The sequence below is a fragment of the Salvelinus alpinus genome, chromosome 6 (assembly GCF_045679555.1).
Source record: "Salvelinus alpinus chromosome 6, SLU_Salpinus.1, whole genome shotgun sequence".
Lineage (NCBI taxonomy): Eukaryota > Metazoa > Chordata > Actinopteri > Salmoniformes > Salmonidae > Salvelinus > Salvelinus alpinus.
In genome coordinates this window covers 38,076,392-38,103,350 of record NC_092091.1, presented here as the reverse complement: position 1 = coordinate 38,103,350, position 26,959 = coordinate 38,076,392, and the positions used below count along the sequence as shown (strand labels likewise).

At 41.9% G+C, this 26,959-nt stretch overlaps 1 protein-coding gene across 1 annotated transcript in view; it reads left to right on the top strand.

The window, feature by feature from the left end:
- LOC139578651 (cadherin-2-like) overlaps window positions 1-26,959 on the top strand; it is a 78,289-nt gene that overhangs the window by 14,604 nt on the left and 36,726 nt on the right. The window contains exon 3 of the mRNA XM_071406555.1: window positions 26,322-26,566. Within this exon, the coding sequence (XP_071262656.1) occupies window positions 26,322-26,566 (245 nt within the window). The remainder of the gene's footprint in view (window positions 1-26,321; window positions 26,567-26,959) is intronic.

Here is a 26,959-nt window from a genome sequence, read left to right as displayed (position 1 = left end):
AGCTGGGACCACAGTCTCAAAGAAAACCATTAGTAACACACTACGCCGTCACGGATTAAAATCCTGCAGCGCACGCAAGGTCCCCTTGCTCAAGCCAGCGCATGTCCAGGCCCGTCTGAAGTTTGCCAATGACCATCTGGATGATCCAGAGGAGGAATGGGAGAAGGTCATGTGGTCTGATGAGACATAAATAGAGCTTTTTGGTCTAAACTCCACTCGCCGTGTTTGGAGGAAGAAGAAGGATGAGTACAACCCCAAGAACACCATCCCAACTGTGAAGCATGGAGGTGGAAACATCATTCTTTGGGGATGCTTTTCTGCAAAGGGGACAGGACGACTGCACCGTATTGAGGGGAGGATGGATGGGGCCATGTATCGCGAGATCTTGGCCAACAACCTCCTTCCCTCAGTAAGAGCATTGAAGATGGGTCGTGGCTGGGTCTTCCAGCATGACAACGACCCGAAACACACAACCAGGGCAACTAAGGAGTGGCTCCGTAAGAAGCATCTCAAGGTCCTGGAGTGGCCTAGCCAGTCTCCAGACCTGAACCCAATAGAACATCTTTGGAGGGAGCTGAAAGTCCGTATTGCCCAGCGACAGCCCCGAAACCTGAAGGATCTGGAGAAGGTCTGTATGGAGGAGTGGGCCAAAATCCCTGCTGCAGTGTGTGCAAACCTGGTCAAGAACTACAGGAAACGTATGATCTCTGTAATTGCAAACAAAGGTTTCTGTACCAAATATTAAGTTCTGCTTTTCTGATGTATCAAATACTTATGTCATGCAATAAAATGCAAATTAATTACTTAAATCATACAATGTGATTTTCTGGATTTTTGTTTTAGATTCAGTCTCTCACAGTTGAAGTGTACCTATGATAAAAATTACAGACCTCTACATGCTTTGTAAGTAGGAAAACCTGCAAAATCGGCAGTGTATCAAATACTTGTTCTCCCCACTGTATATATATATATATATATATACACACACACACACACCAGGAACCGGTTTGGTTTTAGTTTGAAAGGCCAACGTCCAAATTTGTGTTTTGGTTGAAACCAACATTGTTAACAGAATCAATCCAGTACGACCATGGTTCTCTTTGTCTCAGAGGGCTTGTCTGTATCCCAAATGGCACCCTACTCTGTACATGGGGCCCATAGGGCTCTGGTCAAAAGTAGTGCACTATGCAAGGAATCGGGTGCCATTTGGGACATAACCATGAGACAGATGGCACAGCCTGGAGATAAATTCTTCCTGTTTCCTGCCTCGTTATGTTCTCATCCAGGAAGTCATGGAATCCCTTTGATATTATGTGTGAATATTAACTCAAAAAGAGGGGTCTGGTCAAACGGGTATCATAAGTGACGCAGCCCAACACTTGGTTTTGTGTTGGAGAAACTGTGTCAACCAATCACAGGGAGTTTACATAGAGAAGAGGGGGTGGAGGCATCCTGTATCTGTTTCAGTTGGGAAAAGGCTTTCAACAGTTAAGTCACAGGGTGGTGTGTGTGTGTGTGTGTGTGTGTGTGTGTGTGTGTGTGTGTGTGTGTGTGTGTGTGTGTGTGTGTGTGTGTGTGTGTGTGTGTGTGTGTGTGTGTGTGTGTGTGTGTGTGTGTGTGTGTGTGTGTGTGTGTGTGTGTGTGTGGTTCTGTATGCACCCAGTGTACCAGAACAGGACAACACTCAGTGCAACAGACTGAGAGACAGGATAACATGGCAGTAGACTGTTTGACCATGCGTCTGACTGAGTGTGTGTAGTGGGTGTTAGTGCATGTGTGTGTTACATACACTATATTGTAGCATGTTTAAAAACAGGAGAAGGTGACGGAAGGAACAACACACAGTGCGCTGTAAACCCCACTGTGCTGTCATTACTCAAAACGTTTGAGGAAACCCATTGCACTTAATACAGTTACTTAAAGTGATGTTGTAGTCATTACTCAAACTGATAGTCAATGAGTCACTGTGACACCCCCAATATGCCACGCCTCCAATATAATTTCCGAGTGTGCCTTGCCTTATCGAGTGAATTCTAGGGTTACCAGCCATGACTGTATTTATTTGTGACAGAGACATGGTTGTTAAACTAGTTTATTTTCAATCCTGTGGCCTTCACCAAGTGAGTTCCTAGGTGAATGTTATCATTGTGGGTATAAACTGTAAACTGTATAAACTGAAACAACCATTTCAGTAATGGGTGAAAAAACTCAAACTAAATGATTGGGTTAGTTTATGAAAATGTATGTTATTAATCTTTGTGTAGCAATAGTCACTCAATCACAATAATCACTCAATCAATGTACATGAAAAAAACACAGATATGAAAAACAATTCCCCGAAAGATCAACCTGCAGTAGAGCATGTTGGGAAGAAACATTAATTTGTTATCATAACTTTAAAAAATGTAGTTGATGTGACTTCTCATTTCATGTTGATTCAGTACCACATAAACATGTATATTTTTTTAAAACTTCATTAACTTTGAGTTCAACTTACTAGAAGTATTTGAGTTAATGTCTTGGTGTTTACAGTGTGAGACAGAGACAAACAGACAGCAGGACAGACAAAGTCACATACAGGCAGGCCTTCATACGGACAGACAGAGAGTGACAGGGACAGAGAGATACTAACATAGACAGAGGAACAGACAGTGACAGACACGCACATGGACACGCGCACAAAGACACAGACACACACAGACAGACACATAGAGGGTCACAGACAGACTGCCCTGGGGTACAGACGGCTGGAGGCTTAGTTAATTATTTAATTGGAGCAGGAGGAAGAGAGTCAATTATTAATGACGGGATGGAGAGAAGCAATAATTCAAATCAGAAGGAGGGGGATGGAGGGCGCGATAGATGGTTAAAAAGGTGTTAGGGGTGGAGAGAGGAGCTAGGCTGTAAGGGAGAAAGAGAGGGTTAAGATATGGAGAGATACGTGTGAAAGGACAGAGAGGGATGAGGAAAGTTCATAGATGCTCCATGTATGGGCCACATCCTACGGTCTTTGTATCCACGTCTTCCTGTGATTCTCTCTGGTTGCTGCTTCTAGTGGGGATCTGGCGTTCCTGGCTGGTGAAAAGGTTATATATCTGATTTGCTGACCCATGATGATCACTGCTGCCTCATAGGCTGAACTATGATTCTCAGCCTGGCCTCAGCATCAGCTAATTGAGCTGTCTGTATTGGTTATGGGGCCTGAATTGGAGGATTGGCTCTCCTGTAGGTTCAGCGTGTTTGTTTTGGCATTGGTGATCAGCCAGTGGTGACTCTCTGGTCAATGCTGACTTTCTCTGAACCCGTCTCTGTATGGGGAAGCAGAATCATTTGACCACAACACTCTTTAGAAATAGGCATGTGGGAGTTTCGGGGCTGTTTTTGGAGTCATTGTGGAGATGAATGCTTGACGTGACCATGACTGTCATTGTGTTTTGTGTATTTCTGGTTAATGATTCACCTGATCACCCTGGTGACAGAGACTAGGGGTGTGGAGTGGTGGTAGGCTGACTCGAACCATGCTCATCCTTCCCGGTAATGGAGGAGTGTGCGTGTGTGAGAGAGAGAGAGAGCGAAAGAGTGACAGACTGAGCGAGAGGGATTGTATTGCGGGCAGCTAGTCAGTGTGTTGTGCAGTGGCATCCTCTCAATTCATTCACACACACACATGTGTAAATTCCACACACAACTGCACTGCCTCTTGGGAAGCAGAAGACACTGATTTGATTCATGCTTGACCTCACTATCTCCCTTCTCTCTTTTCTCTATTTCCTCTCTCTCTCTCTCTCTCTGCTCTCCCTCTTTTCTCTGTGTGGGAGATTGTCCCAGTTACCCTCAACCCCATATGTCACTGTCTCAGTGGCGTAGCGCAGTTTCGTATCACCCCCGCAAGGTCCATACATTTTGTAGTTTAAAGCAAATTAATCTTTTTTTTTTTATGGCTTATGACATGTTCATATGGTATTTGGGGGGCCCGACCTCCAGGGGCAACCCAAAGCTTGGGGGGTCCACCCGCCTTGCCTGGGCGGCTGGGGGGAATGCTACACATATTTTGATACTGGAGACAAAGAGCTCTATCTGTCTCTTTATATTCTCTCTCTCTCTCTTCCTCTCTAATCTTTCTGTTTCTGTCCATTCCTTTTCTCTCTCTCCCTCTGTCTCTCTCTCTGTCTCTAACCCCTCCTTATATATGCTTAACTCTCTTACCTCCCCCATGTCCCTCATCACCCCCCTTCTCACTGTGAGGGAATGGAGTTGTATGTATCTGAGGTATAGTGTGTGACACGTGTTAGCGTGTTAGCGTGTTAGCGTGGGTAGTAGGAAGTGCTAGCCCAGGTCTTCAGGGGAACTAGCTAACAGAGGAGGGAGTGGCTCTTGTCAAACACAATCACTCCACATGTCTGATTAGAGGACTCGACCATCTGCGATCAATGAAAACACATCCCTCTTTTCTCCCCTCTCTCCCTCCAAATTTTCCCCTCTCTCCTTTGAGACCGTTTCCTAGTAGATCAACAGCCATCAACCTAAAACCCTCTTCTATTTCCTTCTCCATCCCATCATATACTTTCTCCTCTTTCTATGTTTTCCTCTGAGACTGCTCCGTGCTCTCTCCCTGCCCTGGGCGGTTTCTGTTTTGAGGTATAATCACAGCGGTTGGTTTTGTCAGTGGTTGGACCGCACTGGAGTGATAGGGAGGTCCCAGTGGTCTTTTCACGGTCAGTGAGAGTTGATGGGAGTGCAGGAGACGGTTAGTGACCGCAGATCTACCACAGAGCAGAGCCAGATACAGTTCAGCGTTCACCATGAACTCTACTCAAAGTACCATGCACAACAACCAGGCAGACAGGCTGTGTGTGCGTGTGTGTGTGTGTGCATGTAAGAGGGGTTTTGTCTTTGAACTGGGCCTGGTTCTGATTATATGTCTGTGTGTGTGTCCGACTTACTGAGAAACACCAGCCGTGCCACGCAGACCTCTACAAGTATCTAAGGAATGCCAGTCAGGGGGATTGAGGATCAGGAGTTTGGCTCGTTGGTGCACTATGATGACCCTGCATGTTTGTGTGTGTGTGTGTGTGTGTCTATTTGTCTGTATGTGTGTTGCTTTGTCTTCATTTTCATGTCCATAGTCCTCTGTCTATATTTATTCCTGTTTTTCTCGTTACCTCCTTTTTTGGATAGATAGAGGAAATTCTCACCTGTGTCTTAGAGGATCATGAATGTTTGTGTGGGTCATGCGTACGTGTGTATGTGCGTCTGTGTGTGTGTTGAGTGTGTGTGCCTTTGCGAGCACTGGTGTGTGTTAATTGATATCAGTGTTTTGAAAGCCTCTCCTCTGTGTGGTACTATCAGATACACAGTGCAGCTATTGTCTGTCTCTGTCTCTGTCTCTGTCTGTCTGAAGGTGGTGTGTTTAAGAGCGAGAGAGAGAAAGAATATAAGGGAATTTCCTCTCACTGTTTTCCTGCACTTTTGGAAAACAGTCAGCGGACATTGCTCTTTCCTCTATGTATTTGATTACATTTTTGTCCAGCTCCTGTAAATATTTTAGATGTTTGTAAAAACCATCTCCTTTCCTCTCCACTGCTTCTCAGCTCCTACCATATATACTAATATGAAGATATGTGACTCGTTTCAGGAAACTAGATGTATGTCGCACGTCATTACTTCACAGGAAAGACATTTGAACGTAAACATTTATTTTTTTATAAAAATGTTGCCAGAAATGTCTTCTGGAACATGTGAACTTTCATGTGCTTTAATAACAAACTTGTATTCCATCCATAAATACATAAAAATTGTTACATTACGAGCCTAGTTGGTTTAGCCACAGAAAAAGTCAGGAACCTTCCTGCTAGCCATGATTGGCTGAGAAATGGGCTGGAAATGCCGGGAGATGAGTTTGGATTGGTCTGCCATGTAGCATGCTTCTGTCAACAGCGTGAGTTGTTCAGTATGTGTTGATATTATTTTCTACAGCGCCGTTTTTGAGCGATCGAGAACTACAAAAGTTTTGCTACTTTTCTCAACAACATTGATGCCCTGTATTTAGTCTATCTACGTTTTCAGATATTATACGTTTCTCATGTCAGAAAGTCATTTTCATTGCAAGTTAAGCGTACTGTTAGTTAGCTAGCAAACTTTAGCTTGCTGGCTCGCTAGCTAACATTACATTTATTCTTTACAATTTTATTTATTTAGCAAGTCAGTTAAGAACAAATTCTTATTTTCAATGACGGCCTAGGAACAGTGGGTTAACTGCCTTGTTCAGGGGCAGAACGACAGATACAAATACCTCGTCAGGTCGGGGATTCGATCTTGCAACCTTTCGGTTACTAGTCCAACGCTTTAACCACTAGGCTACGCTGCCGCTCCGTATGATCTGTATAGAAATATTATTTGAATCAGAAACCAGTTGCATTGCTAGTTATAGCCTAATGTTAGCTAGCTAACATTGAACCTAGTTGGTTAGCTCTTTAGCTACCTGCAGATTGTTAATAGTGGTATGAGTTGGCATTATGCCGATTCATTGTTTAGCTAGCGGGCTACAAAATACTCAATTTCACCAGATGATTACATGACCCATCAAGTTAGCCAGTTGTGTCTGGGGGTGATTACAGCCATCTATTGTATTTCATGAACATGTGTACATGTCTAGACAATAGTGACCCGTCCACTTAGTTAGATGTGGCTGGGGGGTGATTATAGCATTTCCTTCACATGACCCATCAATTTAGTGTGTTGGGTAAGTGTCATCTAATAATGATCAAATATTTGTATCTGGACTCTATGTTTTTGATTTTGCTACTAAGCAAATAACCATTTTACAGTACCGTTAACACCTCCTGTATCCTGTGCATGTGACAAATAAACGTATATTTTGTTTGATATAGTGTGTATTTACCAGAGATGGTAATGTGAAGAACAACATGACCTGCACCAAAATCAGATTAGGATATAGGCCAAAGTCTAGATAAGTGTATTTTTACCTGGAGTTTTTCGTTATTGTAGGCTACTACTTTTACCACTTTTAGTCTGGAAATCTTTGGTTGTTCACTAAACTAATCTCTCTGTTTACCACATGGCCTCACATGTAAATCCGTAAAGAGATGGGTGGGGCTAAGGCTTAAGAGAGTGTGGACGATGCTGAATGGGTGTGGACAAAGAAGAGCTCTCCAGTAGGTATACAGTACCAAAACAATCAAGGGACATTTTCTCAAAAGTGGGTTACAAAGTTGATCAACTTTCAAAGCAGAAATACTTTCCCATTGTTCCTCAACTGCAGTGTATAATATACCATTTTCCAGCTTTGAGTCTCTACTTTTATCCAATTTAAAAAATCAACATTTAAAATGTTGCTACATAAGACAGAATTGATGCTGTCGGTCACACAGATATGTAGTACTATGACTGACAGATAAAAACAGGTATTATCCCTTTTAATATTTTCAAGTGCAGCTGCTTTGGTGGATAGGGGATTCTCTCAGGATGCGTGCTTTTCAGTAATAATGTGACTTACTGTGGTGGGCATGTGTGTTCTCCTGGTCTGTCTGTGTCTGTGTCTTTCTCTCTTTCTCTCCCCCCCCCCTCCATACAGATCAGTTCGTTTGCATCCCAAATGGCACCCTATATAGGGCTACTTTTGACCAGAGCTCTACAGGTCTTGGTCTACAGTAGTGAACCGAATAGTTAATGGGGAGGAAATGTAATCAGTTGGGCTTGTCAGGGTCATTTAGGCCTGTCACAGAGTGTTAGATCTCCATCCACATCATGAAGACATACACACACACGAACAACAGACACAACGATTTCTCGACCTCACTACTGCTCCCACTGTGGCCATTCTGTGTGGTCCAACACACACAGACACACGTGCACTAGACTCTCCCAGCAAATGAATGCAGGAACATGCAAATCAGATTTGGGGAAGGTGGTCGGAGAAGAGGGAATTTGATTGGGGTGAGAGAGGGAGGGAGTGTTGAGAGGGAAGCGGTAGGAGATAAGGAGAGTTCATTATAGTGGTAGAGGCACAGAGTTTCTGTTTTAATGTTTTAACCTGTGTTGACAGTGTCTCTATAGGCTCTCACACACACACACACAGAGTCAGTGACACACTCTGGGTTGTGTTCAGGGGTGGGGGGAAAAGCGAGTACAGCACATGAATCTGTAATGACATTTTACGCCTCACTTTCTCACCCTCACAGCTTCCCATTCTCTGTCCCCAGTCAGTGACCGTTAGCGGTCGATTTCCGTCATGCTGTTTTGGGCGTTGGTGTGTGTGTGTGTGTGTGTGTGTGTGTGTCAGCAACATTACTAACTACCACATACGTTTTGCTCTTGCGGTTCAGAGGGGTGGACTGGTTTCTTCTGAGAGGATTTTTAGGGGGCACGTTTCAGACAACCTGTATCCATGTCATTGTTAATCCAACCCATGTGGTATCAGCCTGACCAACAACCTTTCTCCATGTGTGTCTGCCTTTGTGTCTCTGTGTGTGTCGGCTATATTATACCGCCCGTCTGGCATAACCAGTTGTTATCAGGGTCAGGAGTGCGTGTGTTTGTGTGTGTCCGGCCTGGAATCAGAGCCAGGTCTGTAACATGACAGCTGACCTATAATGATTAGCTCTGTTTGTCTTTACAGTCTCCTGTCTGTCAAAACCACTTACCCCTATCAAACCCCTAACCCCTCCGCAACCGCCTACCCCCTTCCCCGACCTGCTCTGTTTAGAATTAGCCGCTTGTCACGGATATATAGTACCTTTACCTCACCATAAAACAACCTCAAACATTGTATGAAACATAGGCCTAACTATGAAGCATAAAACAACCTTACACCATCCATACACAAGGCCACCTTAGATGTAGTAATATATACTGCAGCAGCATTGTTACTCAACCATTTATTATAATGAGACACAGAGAGACAGGCTACCATATACTGCCTGCTGCTGGAGATTGTCCAACACACACACACACACACACACACACACACACACATGCATTGAGATTGCCTTTGTGCGGTAACTCTGCGTGAAACCTACCATGCCTTAGTTAGCATGTGGTGTCTAACGGAGTTACATAGCTGAATGCCTTGGCCCGGGCTGTTAATAGGATAAAGACCTAGCTCTGCATCTGAAAAAATGCTTTTTTAACACCACAGCTCCGTGTGTGTGTGTGTGTGAAGCATAGGAGTGTGTGGTGCTTTGTAGGGTGTTTTCAGAGTGCAGAAGGTGATAATTGGAAGAAATTACAGGTTTAACACAGGATACATGAAAACGACAGATTATGAGGCGTGGAATTGTCAGTGGTGTAAAGTACTTAAGTAAAAATAATTGAAAGTACTACTTAAGTAGTTTTTTTTGGGTATCTGTACTTTACTATTTATATTTTTGACTTTTACTTTACTACATTCCTAAAGAAAATAATGTACTTTTTACTCCATACATTTTCTCTGAAACACAAAAGTACTCGTTACATTTTGAATGCTTAGCAGGACAGGAAAATGGTCATTCATGCACTTATCTAGAGAACATCCCTGGTCATCCCTATTGCCTCTGATCTGGCGGACTCACTAAACACAAATGTTTCGTTTGGAAATTATGTTGGAATGTTAGAGTGTGCCCCTGGCTATCCGTAAATTAAAAAAAACAAGAAAATGGTGCCGTCTGGTTTACTTAATATAAGGAATTTGAAATGTTTTATACTTTTACTTTTGATACTTAAGTATATTTAAAATCAAATACTCAGTAGTATTTTACTGGGTGACTTTCACTTTTACTTGAGTAATTTTCTATTAAGGTATCTTTACTTTTACTCAAGTATGCCAATTGGTTACTTTTTACACCACTGAGAATCGTCAATGTCTTTTCCTTTCCATCCCTCTCCACAGACAACGTCCCAGATTTATTTAACCTTTATTTACCAAGACGAATTCATATTTATCAATGACAGCATGCCATCCCCTGTGTGTAGTCTAGCCTGTCTCTCAGGTTCTCATGTCACGTGTTACTGTTTTGCAACATTGTGCAACACTATTCAAGGTTGTATATGTTTTGTATGTGATATGGTATATGTACTGTACGTAGTTGTATATGCACACTCCGCCTCCTCCCTTGAGTGTCAAAATATAGTTAAGTACAGTAGTGATCTATGTTGAAAAACATCCTTCATTTGTTCAGTTACAGACAGCTGCATCAGTTACAAAATCATGCCCGATGAGCTACAGAGATCCTATAATTCATAGTGTTTCTATATATACAGTAATTGTATGCGGTGATCCACCTCTTTATTGTCTGGCTAATCTTCCATAAACTCACTAATCTATACTGATGTGTTACTGTATGCCTGTATCCCAAAGTGCACTACATTTGTCCAGGGCCCGTCCGTCTGCCCCCCCCCCCCCCACACACACACATACACATGGATGGATGGATGTTATTATGTTACAGTATTTGTATAAATGGCTTGAAACAGTGAAAATGACCCTACCATTACTGGTGGATAGAGGGACTGAAGGAGGCTGGCTTTTGAGTGGATCTCTTCTCCTCTGCTATTCTATTCTGACTGTAATGAATCTGCTGTGTGTGACTGGGTGGATATATTCATCAGGACTTCTCTTCAGTCTTAATGTTGCAGGGTGGATAACTGCAGGTGGATGGGATCTACAGTGTAGACTAGCACATCACAGTGCTTACTTACTGTATTCACAATGCAACACAACTCAACACAGCTATCTACAGTAGCTCATAACATTGTTGTGGAGTCTCTGTGTGTGTGTGTGTGTACATGTGTACGTGGGTGCGCTTGTGTGTGTCGTTACAGTGTTTGTGCATGTGATGGGTCACTGTTCCCTTAGGGCCTGTTTATGGGAACCATATTGGCTTTTCAGGGCGTGGCCGATTGATTTGATATGATTTCCATGGTGGTGTCAGAGGAGCTGGTAGTGAACAATGGAGCCACGGCCCCTCCCCCTTAATACCCAGCCCCGCCCCCCGGGCTAGAGAAAGGCACCACCTTCTGGCGGTTGTCGTGGTGACCAGAGCAGCGCTAAGCAACCAGCTCCTCTCTGCAGGAGTGGGTGCTTGTGTCCCAAATGACACCCAGTTCTCTATATATGTATCCCAAATTACACCCTACTCCCTATTTAGTGCACTACTTTTGACCAGAGCCCAAAATAGTGCACTACCTAGGGAATAAAGTGCCATTTGGGATGCAGGCTGTGTTCTTAGCAGAGACTGGGGACAGAGCTGAGGGTCATGTTTAATAACAATATAATGAGGGGGGTTGAAAATGGCTTTGCAACTGTAACTGGTTGCTGTCGTTTCTGAGGGGTAGTTATTGGAGCATGTATGTGGGAGTTGAAATGGACATGTTTTGTTAATGTGGCGTTTATGAGGCAGGGAAAAGTATCTGGTCCAGGGTTAGTGATTGTGACAGGAGAGGAGAGGGAGGCTTGGATGGAGGGAGGGAGGGGAAGCTCTGTCATCCACTGACCCCCAACTGTCACTAACCACACACACACACACACACACACACATTGAACATAATGTGATGTATACTGAATTAATGTATTTCTCCTATGCAGTCATCAAAATTCTTATACATCCCAGCCCAGTTATAAACACATTTAAAACTCTGTCACTGGCAGTCCCCAGCATTGCCACTAAAATGACCCATCACATTCTAGTGTGACTATTTCACATTTCAAAAACCCTTATACAACACCGATATGAATACTGAGCGCAAAGACAAAAAAACAACAACCATGAACGTATTTCAACATTGTTACTTTATTGTAACATGTATTGAAACATACATTTTGTAACATTTGAACTTGTACTTTAGTGCAATATTCATTGTAGCATTGTCATTGTGACATTTTAGTGCAACATTCACTAACAACTGTATAGCAGTCGTGTCATTCATTCACATTGAACATAAAGGTAACATTTAGGATAGAGGCAGCCTGTAGAATATGCATTCAAGTAGAGGCCTACACTGAACAAAATACAATTATATATATATATACACACACACACATATATATATATATATATCTCATTGAGGTAGGCTTCAGAACCAAGTGCACGATTAGTTTGTGCATCACTATTTTGAACTACGATCAGTCAGACCTACTGTAATGTCTTGAATCAATTGACCTTTTCCAACAACATTTCAGTCATTTGGTCTTTTTCGTCGACTTTTCTTTTCTTCCTAGAGTCCGTTGTACTGCTTCTCCTCACCCTTTAACGACTTTTCTATTTTTCTTTTATTGTCTTTTTCAGCCCTTTTTCATTCACTCTTATCTCCTTTTCAACTGTCCATGGTATATCTTGAACACTCAATGTGCAGTGGCGCTTTGCATTTCTCACATGCATAGGTAGTGCGTTTGTCACAATGACGACATCTCTCGAACCGGTGCATCGTGTTGATTGGCCAGTGAGAAGCTTTGTCATATCTTTTCTGATCTTCAACAGTAGCAGCCAGTAGAGATCTCCTTCCGTGGCTCAGTGGTTTCGTGCCAAACTTTTGCATAAGAGACTGTGTCACTATCCGTGAGAAGGTGAGCAGGTCGATGGTCCCTCCCATAACGTCTCTGTAAAAGAAATGGCTGTTTACGAGTGCGCTGTTGAGACCATGCAAAGATGGGCCACCACCACTTCTTAGACCTGATCGAGATATGGTATCTTGAAACCTGTAGGTCGTGAAGGTCAACGCCACCCATGTGCTCATTATATCGGTTGATGCATTTTGGTTGTGGGACTTTGTCAAAGGCTCATTGCTCCTTGTTCCATGTCTTGACAGAGATCTCACTGTATTTCTCCTTCATGTTTGTTGCCACTGTGACAATGTTATTGTCTTTCCAACGGACCAGTAACTTGTCTCCTTGGGTCAGAACCTCAGAGATTCCTCGGAGTAACTTCATGAAGTCCTTATGTGGCTTGAATGGGACATCAAGCAGACTATTTTGCCTCATCGTTCCAGAGCTCCCATATCCTCTTTTTGCCATTTCATCGAGGAGTGCAAGCGAAGTGAAGAGGTTGTCATGAAGGAACTTGCAACCTTGAGGCACCTGAGATTGCTCTGCAAGACCGAGAAAGACACTGGGTTCCTGACCCAACCCAGTCTCAGGGAGGAGAGTGTGGGATCCACCATATGGCTCCGTGTGATACATGTAACCACTGGATGAGGCAAGGCTCCTTAGCTTGTAACCAAAACGGATTGGTTTACCTCTTATGAATTGCTTACATCCATATCGGATCATGCTCTCATCCACTGACAGCCATTCCTGAAATGGCATGACCTTGGCTCTTCTGACTGGACCCTCTGGAGGGTAGAGGCCCTTGGCTATTCATTTTCAACAGTGGAGGGGGTGGGGGAGGGGTGGTGGGGAGGGGTAGGTCATCATCACTGATGACGTTGTTCCTGTCATGATCTGTTTGCATAGGTTCAGCATATGCATTCAACAGCCTGGGTGGGAAATGGATCAAACTAAAAGAAAGAGCAGATATAAGTTAGATAGTTATTGTTCTATGTATGTGTATACCTAGATGCACTGTTACCTCGCCGGTCACTATTGTTACCGTCAACATGTTTACTGATTCTATGGCCACACTGAACAAAGTTGAGTAATTGCAAATGCATATATCAATACTAGACATCTTAAAGATGATCAGTACCAAAAATTATAGTCCTATCTTTGTTAACATACTTTACTAACCTTTTGTTTGGGAGCTTTGATGCAGCCATCCTCTTCTCATGGTGCAACCAGGAAGTAAACAGCTCTGGTCATGTGACAATTTACACTAAACATGTGACACTGCACATCTTTCATTGAGACCCTTTATTATTTCAAAATTTGCTGGAAATTGATACATCATTTAGTAACATTTTTAGAGCCTTATAACTGAAAACTTTTTTTACGGTCACCATTGTGACTGATGAGATTAAATAGGTTTATGGTAGCACAGCCTTTGGTCAAAATAATTGCAATCAACTGCTTCCTATAGCCATCAATGAGCTTCCTGCACCGCTCTACTGGCAGTTTGGCCCACTGCTCTTGTGCAAACTGCTCCAGTTCTCCCAGATTTGAAGGGTGCCTTCTCCCAACTGCTGTTTTCTGCTGGTAAAAACATAAACAATGGCCAGGCCTTATTTAATTTGGTAGTTTATGGCCTAATCTCACTCACTGCTCTCCCAAGGCCATAGCCTCTGGAAAAATTCCAAAGAAAGAGGAAAAAATGACTACCCCCATTCTCCTGGAGAAAAAGAAAATCAATTTCTTTAGCATTCACTATACTAATATCATAATCAGCAACCCAAAGGTTTTAACTACAAACAAAACATGATAATAAGTCCACTGTACTCCGTGAAATCATTTGATTTGATTTTAAATCTACTCCAATGTTTATGTGCGCTTAATTTAGCATGCGCTACTCTCAGACAATGCAACATGTATCTCGCCACAGAGTCTAACAATTCACTCCCATATTATATGACTGGTCTCTCTTTTCCATAACCATGTAAAATTATCTTGGTGTCGTTACTAACTAATACTTTTTTTCTGTCGCAAATGTAGTCAAATTCTCAGCGTAAGGAATCAGTGATATTTGAAACCAGGCACCCAAAAAAGTTGTTTGAGACAACTACGTCTCCCTTAACATACATACTGTCGTGGACTTCCATCAGTCCTCGAAGAAAGAATCCTACTCAAGACACATCAGATCTTCCCTTAAGTGGAATCGACACCTAAGAAAAACAATAAACAAACCCATAACCCCTTTCCCGTAATCTAATCATTTCAACCTGTCGCATTAATTTAGTAAAAATATATACCTGTTTTTTATCAAATCTAGAACCTTCAAAAAGTTGGTGCTGTCTCATCAGCGTAATAGTCAAAACTAACTGCAATCCACTTTAATGACTGGAGTCAGTTCCACGTAATTGAAACAGATTAAACAAACCATAAAGGCCACAAATGTATTACCTCGAAATTGCCTCGCTATTCATGTTGAATAAATTAGCCTTCCAATTTAAACTATGTACACTGTTAAAACGTTCAGTTTAACATCTTAAAACAAACACTGGCAGCAGTATCTGTCTAGGCAAAACATACCAGTAGTGTGGTATGTTATAATCAGAAACCCAGATTTTAGTCAATACCATGGACCCAATGCTTTTGAAATTGTGAAGAAATCCTGCAAATAACCCAATTACAATGGTCTGTAGTCATAACATCAGGCACATAATAATGACACAATTCCCAGAAAATAGCCTATCAGGTCCAAGCGTTTCTCTGCAGAGATTCTCACATGCGCAAAAGGAATAGATTGGCAGTCAACGAGTTAAATCGACATTCATTGATTAGGAAACAGATCTTGCTCCTTTTAATTAAAGCGTATTATGTTTTCTCATGCAACATATTTCAATTATGATTAAAGATGGCGCTGAAGAACGTGGCTGACGTTTTACATTCTCCCAACCAATTGTGCTATTTTGTTTGTTTTTTTGTATTTTGTGTAACTTATTTTTTAACTTATTGTGTACATAATGTTGCTGCTACCGTATCTTATGACCGAAAATAACTTCTGGACATCAGAACAGCGATTACTCACCACGGACTGGAATAAACGTTTTCCTTTAACGAGTCCAACGAGAAGGATATCCTACTTTCACTTGAACAGGCACAGATCCCTGCCTTTTGTGCGAAGAAAAGACGCAGGAAAAGTGGCCGCAGATCAGGCAGCCTTGTGAGAATCCGTAGGCGAATGAGTAAACTCCCACTGCCATCCATTCTTCTTGCTAACGTGCAATCATTGGAAAATAAAATGGATGACCTACGATGAAGATTATCCTACCAACTGGACATTGGAAGCCATGGATTACAGGCAACATCCGCATCGAGCTAAAGGCTAGAGCTGCCGCTTTCAAGGAGCGGGAGACTAATCCGGACGCTTATAAGAAATCCCTCTATGCCCTCCGACAAACCATCAAACAGGCAAAGCGTCAATACAGGATTAAGATTGAATCCTACTACACCAGCTCTGATGCTCGTCGGATGTGGCAGGGCTTGAAAACTATTACCAGTTTCTGGAAACCCAGACGTGAGCTGCCCAGTGACGGGAGCCTACCAGACGAGCTAAATGCCTTTTATGCTCGCTTGAAGGCAAGCAACGCTAAAGCATGCACGAGAGCACCAGCTGTTCTGGATGACTGTGTGATAATGCTCTCGGTAGCCAATGTGAACAAAACCTTTTAACAGGTCAACATTCACAACTGTCCAACAGTCAAGTGTCTTCACTGACGTTTTCAACCTCTCCCTGACCGAGTCTGTAATACCTACATGTTTCAAGCAGACCACCATATTCCCTGTGCCCAAGGAAGTGAAGGTAACCTGCCTAAACTGTCCCGTGGCACGTTGGTAGCCATGAAGTGCTTTGAAAGGCTGGTCATGGTTCACATCAACAGCATCCTCCCGGACACCCTAGACCCACTCCAATTCGCATACCACCCCAACAGATGCACAGATGACGCAATCTCAATCACACTCCACACTGTCCTTCCTCACCTGGACAAAAGGACCACTTATGTGAGAATGCTGTTCATTGACTACAGCTCAGCGTTCAACACCGTAGTGCCCACGAAGCTCATCACTAATCCAAGAACTCTGGGTCTAAACACCTTCCTCTGCAACTGGCTCCTGAACTTCCTTTGGGGCCACCCCCAGGTGGTAAGAGTAGGCAACAACACGTCTGCCACGCTGATCCTTAACACTGGGGCCCCTCAAGGGTGTGTACTTAGTCCCCTCCAGTATTCCCTGTTCACCCACGACTGCGTGGCCAAACACGACTCCAACACCATCATTAAGTTTGCTGACGACACAACAGTGGTAGAATGGTAGATTTGGCAATGGTCCCCAGATCCTCAAAAGGTTTTACAGCTGCACCATAGAGAGCACCCTGGCTGGTTGCATCACCGCCTGGTATGGCAACTGCTCGGCATCTGTCCGTAAGGCGCTACATCACTGTACATCAGTACATCACTGGGCCAATTTGAATTACTTTACAATGATAAGTAGTTTGATGGAGACCCTAATTTGGCATTGCATGATGTTACATATTACGGCGAGATTCCATGTTAATTCGCTCTAACTTTAAGGAAATAGGATTTATTCAATAAATATAGCAACTCCTCTCAAACTGGGTATAAGAAGAAAAAAATTCAGGGCTTAAGTGCAGTTTTATTTAAAATGTAGTACCTGGATGGAGAAAATCTATTAAGTGTTTTATAGTTACATCGTTAGGGTAAGTTAACCAAAAGTGGACACATTCCAGTCAGTTTCTGAGACAATTGCCCAGACTTTATAGACATTGTGTAAACCTCATCTTTATCAAATGATCCTTCAAAGGGACCAACTCTGAACCTACGTACGTCTACGTATGGGTTGTTTAGGTTGCATCTCATTATATTCCCAGTATTACTTTATCGAATCTCTACTAATTGATTATACACACATACAATTAATCATATTTTCATATCTTCACAGAATCCATATAGAACGTTAGAAATTCTTAGGTACTCACATCAACCAATCCATTGGCTCAGCAAACATTCTCCCGGACACTGCCCTGCGAGTCATAGGATCCTAGATGGATCTCTATCCTCCCAGAAACCACGGCAAAGTCTAGCCTCTACTTTCTAAAATAACATCCCGCTCTCAATACCACCACGAGATATTCTATGATGGGCAGTGATGGACGGAACCCCAAGATAGCTTTATATCAAAATGTATTATCCAAATTTCAATCATTGTATAATGTAAATTCTATACTCACACACTATCGTATCACATTCACAGAAAACATAAACAAAAGACACACAGACGAGGAAAACCGGTTAGCTCTGTTTTTTTTTTTTTTCAATCCCTGTCTATATGAACAGGGAAACCCATACCATTATCAAAATATTGCCTAATTAGTGGTCCCAAAACAAAACACTCACAATAGCCTCTAATAATAGTAACCCATGGCATACTTGGGTTACTAGGCATCACCTGCACTCTAGTTCCTTGTTCAATATGTTAACCTCACCCGTCCTACTGTGATCAACCAAGTAAGGTGTAGTAAACAACAAAAGATTTCAAGATTAAAAGTGTTGACCGTAGTAGCAAAAAATACACTTTATTTCCTAATCTGACTTTGGTGCAGGTCATGTTGTTCTTGACTCTAGTAAACACACAAAATATCAAATAAAATCAAGGTTTATTTGTCACATTCACAGGATACAGAAGGTTTAAATGGTACAGTGAAATGGTTACTTGCATATTTTCATAATAGCAATATAAAAAATAGTGTCCAGATAAATATTTTATAATTATTCGATTATTCTTATCCAGACTTGTCTAAATTGATGGGTCATGTGAAATAAATGCTATAACCACCCCCCAGCCACATCTAGCTAAGCGGATGCATCACTATAGTCTAGACATGTACACAACTTAATGGGTCTTGTAATCATCTGACAAAGTGAGTCTTTCGTTTAGACACGTAGCTAGCTAGCTGGCTTGCTAGTGAAACAATGAACCTAATGACGCTTTCATGACAATTGAGAGAAATATGAGGTCAAATCATGACGTCAGTGATCTTCTGGTTGGAAATGTTGGGCTCTGGAAAGAGGCCAGAGTTCCCGAGCTGGGATTCCGAGTTGGATGACCATTCAAAATATTTTTTCCCAGTCAGAGTTTTTTTTTTTTTCTGAGTTCACAGTTGTCTTGAATTCACAGAAGTCGGAGATTTCTAGCTAATGTTAGCTAACAGTACGCTTTAACTTGCAATGAAAACACATTTCTGACAAAATTAGAAACGTGTGTGTGTATATATATGAAAATGTAGGTAGCTAGACTCTCTTACCCATATACATGGATGAACGCTTCTCCCTCTGTCACAGATGCCATGGTTTCTCATAGTTTGAAGATGTAATCTGGAGACAGGGGTTTTATATAAGTCTTCTGTGTGTTCTCTTTTTGACTCACTCCACATATTTGCAGTCAAACGCCAGAATCCTTAACTATCATACACTGCTTTTCCACTGATTTCAAAACTCGGTCAACTTCTTCTGTGACAACAACACCGTTGATCGCCGTTTGAGAAGACTGTACAATGTCTGGTTCAATTAAAATGTTTTTACCTAAAATCAGGGATTTCCTCATCTGATTCATTTTCAGATTGAGAGAGAGTCAGCATTGCACGACCGTCCTCCAGAAAGTGGAGAGCAGTACAGTAGCAACACTTTTGCAGTTCTTCATGATATCTTTAAAAAAAGACGCAGTAGAAAGGATTACCTACACATACTGAGCATCTCATGTTATAGACATCAGCATGCTACATGGCAGACCAATCCGAACTGAGATCTCTGCATGTCCAGCCCATCCATTATCTCAGCAAATCATGGCTAGAGGGAAGATTCCTGTCTTTTTCTGTGGCTAAACCAACTAGGCTCGTAATTTAAGAATTGTATTCGTATTTACAGATGGCATACAGAGGTTTTGTCTCACCAGGGGTGATGGTCGGATTTGCGTTTATCGTCGAAGAAATGAGTGTTACACTGAGGCCTGTACTCTGGAGCAGGATCGATTTGGAGGTGGAGGGTCCATCATGATCTGGGGCGGTGTGTCACAGCATCATCGGACTGAGCTTGTTGTCATTGCTGGAAATCTCAACGCTTTGCGTGACAGGGAAGACATCCTCCTCCCTCATGTGGTACCCTTACTGCAGGCTCATCCTGACATGACCCTCCAGTATGACAATACCACCAGCCATACTGCTCGTTCTGTGCGTGATTTCCTGCAAGACAGGAATGTCAGTGTTCTGCCATGGCCAGCGAAGAGCCCGGATCTCAATCCCATTGAGCACGTCTGGGAGCTGCTGGATCGGAGGGTGAGGGCTAGGGCCATTCTCCCCAGAAACGTCTGGGAACTTGCAGGTGCCTTGGTGGAAGAGTGAGGTAACATCTCACAGCAAGAACTGGCAAATTGGGTGCAGTCCATGAGGAGGAGATGCACTAAATATCACTGATTTACAGAAATATTGGAACAAAGTTGTCCAATGAAGGCACACAATTTTAGAATCCTCCAATCCTCTTATGCTATAGCCTACTCCCGACCGTCACATTGTTCTATCCTAACGGAAACCCCGAGGGTTTCGATTTAAATTTTTCTCAGAAAAGAAACACCATAATATCAATCAAATTTATTAAGCCAAATTTATTAAAATCAATCCCATGTACTGTGTTATTACAAAAATGAGATGTACATATTTACAATGATGTACAATGTACAATGTACATATTTACGTTTGTCGTGGCTGTCTCTCCGTTGAAAACACTGGATCAGTCTGTGGAGAATAGTTCATCAGAGAGTCTCTAGTTGTTTAACTCTGGTCGCTGTGTCCTTTGTAGCTCTGTTAATTATTGTTCTCCTACCTTTTCAGGACATTAAGGTGAAATATTAGGACATTGGGGTCCTAGTAATGTAGGAAAATATGTGCACACATACACACTCACAAACGCACATGGACGCATGCACCAACATAACAACTACCTGTAGAAACTTACTGGGTAGAATTAATGCAGCTTATTGACTGTGGTCCAGCCAGCCATATTGTACGTAACCATTGTACCAAAACGGCTCTATGGGGAACCATGTGGAATGTCAGTTACAAAGTTTCCATCTCTATGCAGATATTCACTCACATTCACACATTCTGAATCTGTCAGACTGGCTCTGCTGGGGCTCATTGGTGAAGCCAGAGATAAGGCAAGAACATAGGAGGTGATCCATAATGGTGAGTCAGTTGCTGCAGAACGAACAGAGAAGATGTGCAGCTCCGGCCCTGACCGGCTCTAACTTCTCTGTCTGTTGACTGGATGAAACAAAGAAAAACAATCAGTCCTGAGCTCCAGTTTAATCCTAGCTAAGACCCCACCTTCTGCTACCCCCAAAGCAGGGCTCTGGTAAGCGTATGTGTGTGTGTGTGTGTGTGTGTGTGTGTGTGCGCGCTTATTTTATACATAATTGTTTTTGTCTGGTCAAGCCTGGCACAGCTTATGGAAAAACCACATGATCACATGATTTTATGTAATCTTTTTTATTTTACCAGTTAAATTGACTGAGAATACATTATCATTTACAGCAATGACCTGGGCAATAGTTACAGGGGAGAGGAATGAGTCAATTGGAAGCTGGGGATGATTAGTTGGCCATGATTGTATGAGGGCCCGATTGGGAATGTAGCCAGGACAACGGGGTTAACACACCTACTCTTACGATAAGTGCCATGGGATGTTTTGGTTACCACAGAGAGTCAGGACCAACCCTGCTTAGTCTTAGCAGCAAACCAGCAGTGGGACACAGGGTGTTACAGTATGCTGCTGTTTTGAAGTAAATGTGACAACATGGGGTTGCAGAAATTCAAAATGTGATACCATGAAACTATACTTGTGAAAACATTTTAAAACCCAGTTGTCATTGAGAATATTTTACTTTGTGGCACATTATTGATTTATAAATTCATTGTCCCTTGCAGGTTTTGTCTGGTTCCCATATTGTTTCAGGGATGTCCCCAAGAATGTTTTTAGAACATTTTGTCACTGTCCTCTGGATTATTTGGGACTCAAACTCACTTTGGATTTGAACTCACAACCTTTCGGGTGCTAAGTACCTGACGTCCTGCTGTACCACCAGGACTGTGGACATAATGGAGATTGGCTATACATACCTGTATATTGCCAAGAATATATTTTTGCACTTTGCCTAAAATACAGTATATACAACAAGGTGTAATTTCTGTAAAAAGACAGTATGCTGCTTTCATTTAGTGTAAAACATATTTTTTCAGTCAGCCTTAACTGGGATTTGAACTTTAACCTCTTGGTCGCTACCAACCTGAAATGTCCTGCGACATGTTCTCTAACACCACAAGTTCTGTGAGCATAAAGGAGATAAGGCTACAGACATATTGGCAAAATTACATTCCTGCACTTCCCTAAATGCTGCCCAGAATTATGTAAAATCACCACCAACTTTACATCAATGTGACTCTACCAGTGCCCAATGACACTTTGACAGAGTATATATGAACGCTTCAGGGATTTGAACTTGTAACTGCTTGGTTGAGTGCATCAGTGTTACTGCAGTGCCATTAGGTTCATACTTTTTGCTTGGAACATGTATTAAAATACAAAAGAAAAATAAGGGTATGATTAGGGTACAGTGTTGTTCCCTGGGATACTCACATGGTACAATTCGGTACCTTGTAGGTAAAAAGGAACGGTCATCATTGATAGGTGGGGGTAATGTACTGGTGGGGCTCATTAGCATATTTGGGGACATGGCCAAATGCTTATTTGCACCAACCGTCAGTCAAAGTGTTGTAGCAGTTAAGGGTTTACGTGTTTGGTGGTTATTCTGATGCAAGTTGAGCACTTCCTTTGACACGGTCTGTTCTGCAAACTTTTTTAAAGCATATGTGTCACTAATGAGCTCCACTGTAAAAATTTAATTGTGTATTTTCCAGTAAGTTTTTGCAATTTGTATTTTCTTAACTGGGAACATTATTCAGTAAGTTACTGGCTGACATTACTTTTAATTGTATAAGTATATTGGAGGTGTGGCTTTCAGCTAGCTCTGTCATCCCAGTTAATGTGCTCTGTTCTATTCTGTTTATTAAGATTGTACACTGTCAGTTCTCCAGCCCTGTTAAAGGCTGACATAATTGCATGGGATACCAAAGAGCCATAGAATATTTAATATATAGCTTGTCATGATAATGTAATACTCACTTCACTGCCACACCATCAGTTCAGTGAGTGTGACATGAGCTAAAGTAATTTACTGTGACATATACAATAACTTGTAGCTAGTTGACAATAAGTTGTTGAAAATGTGACATTATCTTTCTGTGAACCAGCTTCCATTAAGCTACTGTAAAATGCCCAGTAAGCTCTTAACAATGCATTGCTTGATTGTCACAAGTTCATACAACCATTGCAGAAAGAGATCAAAAGATATGCTCAACTTTCGACAACATAACGATGAACCACTTAAACTCATACAACAGTTTCAGACGGTTGGCACAAATGCAACATATTTTAAACTATGCCCCCAAATATGCTAATGAGCCCAAACGAGCACATTGCCACCACCTACATTTCAAAGTGCAGTAATGATTGTACCTTATATTGAATATATTGTGTAGAAAAAATGTACCATTATACTAGATTATCCGGACATGTACCCTAAAACGTACCGTTTCTTTTGTAAACCAAAAAAACATTGTGCCGTGACCATTCTATTCTTTTTTAAAGTGTGGGGATATACTGTATAATCATGGTAACAAATAAGCAATGCAAAAAATGTATTCTTGCCAATAAATCTATCGTCGATTTGATGTGGAAAATCACATGGAACACTTCATGTGACATTAAGCATTTCACGTGTTAAAATGTGTTTTTGGAACACTTCCCTTGTGACATTTCACATGTTAAAATTTGTTTTTGGAACACTTCCCTTGTGACATTTCACATGTTAAAATGTGTTTTTGGAACACTTCCCTTGTGACATTTCACGTGTTAAAATGTGTTTTTGGAACACTTCCCTTGTGACATTTCACGTGTTAAAATGTGTTTTTGGAACACTTCCCTTGTGACATTTCATATGTGAAAATGTGTTTTTGGAACACTTCCCTTGTGACATTTCACGTGTTAAAATGTGTTTTTGGAACACTTCCCTTGTGACATTTCATATGTGAAAATGTGTTTTTGGAACACTTCCCTTGTGACATTTCACGTGTTAAAATGTGTTTTTGGAACACTTCCCTTGTGACATTTCATATGTGAAAACGTGATCACGTGAAATTCATCTTTTTTTCCGTAAAGATGAGGACCATGTTAGGATGTTTGTAAGAGTTTCTCAAGACATTTGTTTTACCAGTCGTCAGGATTTCACGTGATGGTCCCAGATGGTCTCAAACCATCCCAAACAATTATAAATAAAGTAATGTAATGGTATGGAGGTTTTAAAGTTAGTGGTACGTTGTGCAGCTAAAGTATTACCCCACCTGAGTTTTGAAGTGCACTAATCGTTCTGCTGCACCACAAAGTCTATAGCAGTTCCATAAACACGGATTACCTAGAATACATCTCTGCACTTAGCAAAAGAGTTCCGTCTGCACTGCTATTTTAGTTATCAATAGAGCCCCACAGTGGAGGTGTCATAATACCCATAAAACCTAGCGGACAAACAGGCAAATGGTTCCAATCGTATTTCCACCATTCATTTGTCCAGTAGGGGATTTTAGAAACACTTAAAATAAAGGCCGTGTTTCGTGTAGGCTTAACTTGGCGTGCCGTTTTGATAACCATGTACATCTCTCTCGGACAAGGTGACCTTTATCAATATATTAGTCTCTATTTACTCTCCGATTCAAAAATGCTGATTAGCATCAAAGTAGATATCATATAAAACTACAACTCCCTGCAAGCTCCTGCATGTCATCTCTAGCTGACACCTTGGCTAACAGGTATAGTGTCAATTGAAAACTGGCAAAAGACAGTTCACAGAATTGTCCATTTAATGAAATGTAGCCAATTTGGTCATTACTATATTTTAGGGCTGACCCCAATTAGTTGACTGGTCGATTGTTTGGTCTTTAGGTTGTTGGTCGACCAAGATTATTTTAGTCGCACAGTAATATATATATATACTTCTACTTGACTTGTACTGTATATATATACAGTACAAGTCAAAAGTTTGGATACACCTACTCATTCAAGGGTTTTTCTTTATTTCTAGTATTTTCTACATTGTAGAATACTAGTGAGGGCATCAAAACTATGAAATAACAAATATGAAATCATGTAGTAACCAAAAAAGTGTTATATATTTCAAAATATATTATATATTTTAGATTTTTCAAAGTAGCCACCTTGATGACATCTTTGCACACGCTTGGCATTTTCTCAACCAGCTTCATGAGGTAGTCACCTGGAATGCATTTCAATTAACATGTGTGCCTTGTTAAAAGTTAATTTGTGGAATGGCTTTCCTTCTTAATGCATTTGAGCCAATCAGTTATGTTGTTACAAGGTAGGGGTGGTATACAGAAGATAGCCCTATTTGGTAAAAGACCAAGTCCATATTATGGCAAGAACAGCTCAAATAAGCAAAGAGAAATTACAGTCCATCATTACTTTAAGACATGAAGGTCAGTCAAATCCGGGAAAGTTCAAGAACTTTGAAAGTTTACACAAATGCAGTCGCAAAAACCTTCAAACGTTATAATGAAGCTGTCTCTCATGAGGACCACCACAGGAAAGGAAGATCCAGAGTTACCTCTGCTGCAGAGGATAAGTTCATTAGAATTAACTGCACCTCAGATTGCAGCCCAAATAAATGTTTCACAGAGTTCAACAGTCACATCTCAACATCAACTGTTCAGAGGAGATTGCGTGAATCAGGCCTTCATGGTTGAATTGCTGCAAAGAAACCACTACTAAAGGACACCAATAAGAAGAAGAGACTTGCTTGGGCCAAAAAACACGAGCAATGGACATTAGACCGGTGGAAATCTGTCATTTGGTCAAATTGGTCCACATTTGGGATTTTTGGCTCCAACCATCATGTCGTTGTGAGACGCAGACGAGGTGAATGGATGACCTCCGCATATGTGGTTCCCACCGTGAAGCATGGAGGAGAAGGTGTGATGCTGTGGGGGTGCTTTGCTGGTGACACTGTCTGTGATTTATTTAGAATTCAAGGCACACTTAACCAGCATGGCTACCACAGCATTCTGCAGCAATACGCCATCCCACCTGGTTTGCGCTTATTGGGACTATCATTTGTTTTTCAACAGGACAATGACCCAAAATGCACCTCCAGGCTGTGTAAGGGCAATTTGACCAGGAAGGAGAGCGATTGAGTGCTGCTTCAGATGACCTGGCCTCCACAATCACCTGACCTCAACCCAATTGAGATGGTTTGGGATGAGTTAGACTGTAGAATGAAGGAAAAGCAGCCAACAAGTGCTCAGCATATGTGGGAACTGTTGGAAAAGCATATTTGATTTGTTTAACACTTTTTTGCTTACCACATGATTCCATATGTGTTATTTCATGGTTTTGATGACTCCACTATTATTCTACACTGTAGAAAATAGTACAAATGAACAAAAACCCTTGAATGAGTAGGTGTGTCCAAACTTTTGACTGGTATGTTGTCTTCCTCTGTTTTCATATCTTGCTGACATCTCTCTCGCTCTCTCTCCCTGCAGTGAGGTTCGCAGACTGTGGCCTGGGTGACAGGGTGCTGTTGGAGGTGGTTGACGTGGAGGACTTCAGGCTGGATGAGGATGGCACGGTGTACGCCCGGCATGCCTTCCGTCTTGCCGACAGGAAGAGCGCCTTGGTGGTGCGAGCGAGGGATCTGGAGACCAAGGAGGATTGGAAGACGCATGTTTACCTCCTCCTCCGGAACGACGGAAAGCGAGAGACGACAGAACACAAACTCATCAAACAGGTCTGGGATATAATACCAATTTTCATTTTCATTTAACAGACGATTTTATCCAAAGCAACACACTTGTACACTACGCAGTTGTGGCCCATGCGGGAAATGAAGACACAACCTATGCATTCTGTAAAAACTCCTGGCCCTAGGTGTGTAGAAACGACACAATGGAAACATGATGATGAAGTATAATGTTATCAAGGGTATATACCTCCTCTGTTAGTCTTTGATGGCCAGTAAAGTGCTGATAACCACAGAAAGAAGACGAGGCTCACTACAGTACAGTGTGCATCCCAAATGTCACCCTATTTCCTATATTGTGTGCTATTTTTCACCAGGTCCCTGGTCAATAGTAGTGCACTATGTAGGGAACAGGGTAGCATTTGGAATGCAGACAGCATC